The sequence below is a fragment of the Mus caroli genome, chromosome 10 (genome assembly GCF_900094665.2).
Source record: "Mus caroli chromosome 10, CAROLI_EIJ_v1.1, whole genome shotgun sequence".
Classification (NCBI taxonomy): domain Eukaryota; kingdom Metazoa; phylum Chordata; class Mammalia; order Rodentia; family Muridae; genus Mus; species Mus caroli.
Genome location: NC_034579.1, coordinates 82,740,707 through 82,745,426, shown reverse-complemented (window position 1 = coordinate 82,745,426; position 4,720 = coordinate 82,740,707). Strand labels below are relative to the sequence as shown.

The 4,720-nt window shown below is 36.1% G+C and overlaps 1 protein-coding gene across 1 annotated transcript in view; it reads right to left on the bottom strand.

The window, feature by feature from the left end:
- Positions 1 to 2,681: 2,681 nt before the first annotated feature.
- The window catches only part of Slc5a8 (solute carrier family 5 member 8), a 41,686-nt gene continuing 39,647 nt past the window's right edge, over positions 2,682 to 4,720 (bottom strand). Inside the window, exons 14-15 of the mRNA XM_021174959.2 lie at positions 4,175 to 4,254; positions 2,682 to 3,753 (exon numbers count right to left, since the gene is read on the bottom strand). Coding sequence (XP_021030618.1) covers positions 3,628 to 3,753; positions 4,175 to 4,254 — 206 coding nt within the window. The 3' untranslated portion in view covers positions 2,682 to 3,627. The remainder of the gene's footprint in view (positions 3,754 to 4,174; positions 4,255 to 4,720) is intronic.

The window sequence follows — 4,720 nt, the reverse complement described above, 5'->3', positions numbered from 1 at the left end:
TAGCTGGGACAGGGAGAGAAGCAAGTGGTCAGAGCTTTAACACATCAGAAACAGAAGTAAGGATGATGGTATACACACAATAATCACTTCTGAGGGCATCGATGCTTATGATCTAAAGACATGCACTGGGCCCTGCTTCCCACAGCCTCGGCTGTCTCCCAGGAGTGCTGCCCTGTGAACCAAGCTTTCAATCACGGCTGTTTGAGGTACAGCCAGCCAGCATGCAAACCACAGCATTTCTGCCTTCACATACAATGTTAATTAAAATATAAAATGGTCCCCGATGACAAAGCTGTACAATTCCGTTTGCTTTCATAATTTATGACGTAGACACAGCATTTACTTCAAGAGAGTCCCTTACGGAGTAAGTAGGCTGGAAATGCCTTTGATAATGCTCATTATATCCAGTCAGATTCTTACTCCAAGAACAGATAACTGCAACAATTTTTATGGAAATTTTAATCGGCAAATTGAAAAAAAAAATAAGTTTGTAACCATATTTTACATAAAAATATTCAACTTTCCCAATCTTTCCACAAACAGTGGTACAAAAGTTGACTCTAAATGCATCCAAGGTGTTTTTAAGAGCTAAACGGTCATGCAATGGGTTGCCTCCGTTCTCAGTGATGCTGGGAAGGAAGCCTAGGATCTTGCACAAGCTCAGTAAGAGTTTTACCGCTGAACCACAGCCCTTTACCTTGGTTGCCTCCTAATCAACAATCTTCATGGGAAGATTCAGTTTCCTCCAAGAGTCAGTTCACAGAGTTGTTCAGTGTTTCTCAACCTCAGCCCTACCCAATGTGTCTACATCATATGTTCAGCTGATTTCATGAAACAAGCCACATGACGTGTGCTCTTCATAAGTAAGATGAAGTTCAGAGATCTTAGTAGTCATGTATTTCATAACATCCTAATGTAGGGGCCATATTAGAAACCACGTAAAGGAGCTGAGCTGGCCAAAGACTGGTCTAAATAATTACCCACTACTTGTGAAAATGTGTTCACATTTCAGACTCCTCTGAAAGTATGTGGTCGTTATCCAGAGTGCTAATGGTACTTTCCTGAACCTAATTCCATACATGGCACCAGCACTCTCATTGGGGACACTTAAATGTCTCCACAGGTCACCAGAGAAACACAATGGCCCATGTTGGTAACTACTGGTCTTAAGAGCAAAAAGAGAGCATGCAAACAATCCCCTTACTGATAACATGACTCTGTGATGTTTTACACCTGACCTATAAAGTTTTCACCTCTCTGTAGGGTGAACAGGACTGAGCCATGTCTTTATTTAAGGTTTATAGTCTTTCCTGTTGATTCTCAAATGTGATTTTACTCCTGTGGCACATATTTTTTAGGGAAGGTTTTTTGTTTTTTTTTTTTTTTACTTCATGATAGTAAAGATTCTTCTTAGTTCAAAAAAAAGAAAAACTAGCAAATTATATTTGCCTCAAATCACTTGAGTTAATGAAATCCTGGTCTGTCAAAACTCAGGTCTTTCACACTACTTTTGTGAGGTGGGCAGCCTCATTCTTATATCAGCATTAAAAGGAATAAAGGGCAAAGTCAAAGGCATACTTGTGAGCAGCAAGACACTGACAGACAACCTGTGCAATTGTTTTCTTCCTTTAAAATTTTTGTGTTTTAATAAAACTAAGAAAAGATTATTTACTTTACATTATAATATGCTGATATATCACTCATATTTATATTAGTTCCATGTTTTAACAAATACTTTTTAAGTAATAGCAACATCTTTTGACTTTAAGAATTCTATCTGGCATTCCTGTGCATTTGTAAAAATAAGACATTGATATTTCCAAATCTCACAGGATATACTTTGTCTTACAGGAAGTTGACAAACTCGTTTGGAATACCACTTCCTTTGTGCAGTCAGATCAAAGAAAAAGTTAATCAAATAACCTGATTCTCATTGCCAAAACTGAAGCATTTTGTGTGTGTGTATGTATATGTATATGTATATGTATATGTATATGTATATGTATATGTATATGTATATGTATATGTTATATTTTTTTCAGAATCATCTAATAAATAACTATACTTCAAATCATAGTTATATAAGATTACATATATAAAATTACATAACCATGCTCATTAGAGTACTGCAAGATAGTCACAAAACTTGATTTTTGTTTACAAATATAGTAATCAATAAATAGATCTATATACATAAGAAATACATGAATACATAGTTGATTCAAATGGCATATAAATCTCTTTGTTTCAGATAAATGCTAATATTTTTGGTATTTTAGTTTTTATTGTCAGTTAAGAGCCTTTAAAAGTAAATAGTATGGCCTTCAAATATAATAGATCACAAATATGTATAAAATTATAAATTATTTTTAAAATATCAGTATTTCTCTTCTTAAAATATTGAAAATGTTAAAAATTTTTAAGCAATATCTAATGTGGGTATTTTAGAAAAATAAGTTATCAATGAAACTCTGTAACACAAGTTGTAGCTATGAATGTAGCCAAATAAATGACTAAGAACTTTGAAATTACTGCTTGAAGTCTTAGAAACTAGAACAAAGCATGTATTTAATAACCTGAAACATGTGAAAAAAACTTCCATATGAAGTTCTTTAGCTATATGAATTAGTAATTCAACTTAACAGCATTAAAAGCAATTGTGTGATTCCATGGGACTTCACTGTTTTCAAATATTTAATGTCCTTGGGTTACCCAATACACAAAAAGCATGTGTTAGCACAGGCTGGGATCTGGGGACTGAAGGGAAGAGGTGACATAGTTTATATTGGCTGTCTCAAGACATATCTAAACCCAGGACAATAAGCAAGAAGCTGGTAGTACAGTTAAGTCCAGGTAGCATGCTCTACAAAAGTAAGGTTAATAGAACAGAAGTTGGGAATAAAGATTAAAAATTATAGTGGATAGTCGATAGTTGATAGTCTACAGCCAATGGTCTATAATCTGTAGTCAATAGTCTATAGTCTATGACAAGCACTGTACTTGGCAATCGTTAGGAATCTCAGCAGAGGAAAAACAGGCACAAGAATGCATTAAAGATGAACTTGATTGTTGGGTACCTAGTGTATCCTAGGCAGGATGCTGCTATTTACCCATTCAGAAGCAGACTCAGTGGCAAGGTTATAGCATGGGCTAATCCAGAAGTAAAGTCCACAGAAGTGCTCTACTCCTCCTCCTGTCCCTGCTGCCTAAAAACAGGATATTCAGGGGGAGGAAAGAAATCTCTTTCCAAGATTTATTATTCTAGTAAAGTTCCCAGAATATACATATACTAGCACCAAAGGCATGTAAAATGTTTTCAGTAATGCCCAAACATAAGATATGCCTTTGATTATCAATAACCATGTGTGTATGTCTATATTTGCCTTTCACACATGTAAGTAGTCATAAACATCCACAACCAGAGCTCATGTTGAAACTCCTAACTCCAGGGGAGCATCAATAAATCAGTGTATAAAGTAAGCCAAACCGGAATTCGGCTTTAATAAAATATATCTTCCAAAAACAGTCATGATAGGAAAAAACTGATCTGATCCAACTATCCTAAAACATGTTTTAAAACAAAAACAAAACAGACATTATACAATGTCATCTAGCCCTGGAGATGCTTCACAAGCGAGTCCCATTGATCTTGCCGCTGTGATCTGTGAAGTTCAGCTCAACGTGGTTGAAGGCGGGGTTATCAGTTCCACCAACTTCCACAGGATGCAATTTATAGTTTAAAACATGATTCTTCTGAAAGAAAAAGGGTAATGTGGGATTTAAAAAAAAATCATTATTTGTTCAATGACAGATAACTGATACTGACTGTTTTTATTTCTCTAAATCAGCTTGGTAATCCACTAAGGGAGAGTGAAATGCAAACCGACACAAGACAACAGAAGCTAGCGTATACAATACGCATTTGAGCTATGAATGGCCATGTGTGTGAAGAAGTTATGAACTATCTATCGACAGCCATATATTCTCTTAAATAGTTCATATCTATTAACTGTATACCTGCATCTACAGGTACACATATACACATACAGATACAAATATAGAAATATCCCTTCTGTGTGCCTGTCCAAGAAAAGAGCTAGGGACTAACTATTGCTCTGTTCAGGTAATTAAAAACCCAGTTCCCTGATTTAAGAATAAACAAAACCTAACTTACTTTCTTAAAAGCATCAAAATTGGATAAAAAGTCCTGTTTGGTTAGTAAGAATTGGGGGTCTAAGTTCTGTTTTCTTCCTCCTGAAAAACAAATGCATTATTTACAGTGTTAGACAGAAGCCTTATAACTACATAGTAACCCACCCCCACCCCCATCACACAGGCATCTGGCTTATGACCACTCAGCTTTATGCACACATAAAATACAAAGAAAACCTTGAAAGAAGTCCTGAAGATCCAGCTGCCACTCCCCTCTCCTCCATCTTGGACCCCACAGCTTCTAACTGATAAATGTAAATATTGTGATATCTATATAGATAAATAGATACAGAAGATAATAGCTCCCAATCCTAATCTGACTGCTTCATCTGGTGCTACCTGGATAAAGACTTGTCTGTCCCAAAAATGATTTAAAAAATTAGAAATGAGAAGCAACCCATACAACCTACCTATAAAGTGGCAAACAGTGCCTCTGCCTCTGCCTCTCTGCCTCTGCCTCTCTGCCTCTGCCTCTCTGCCTCTGCCTCTGCCTCTGCCTCTGCCTCTG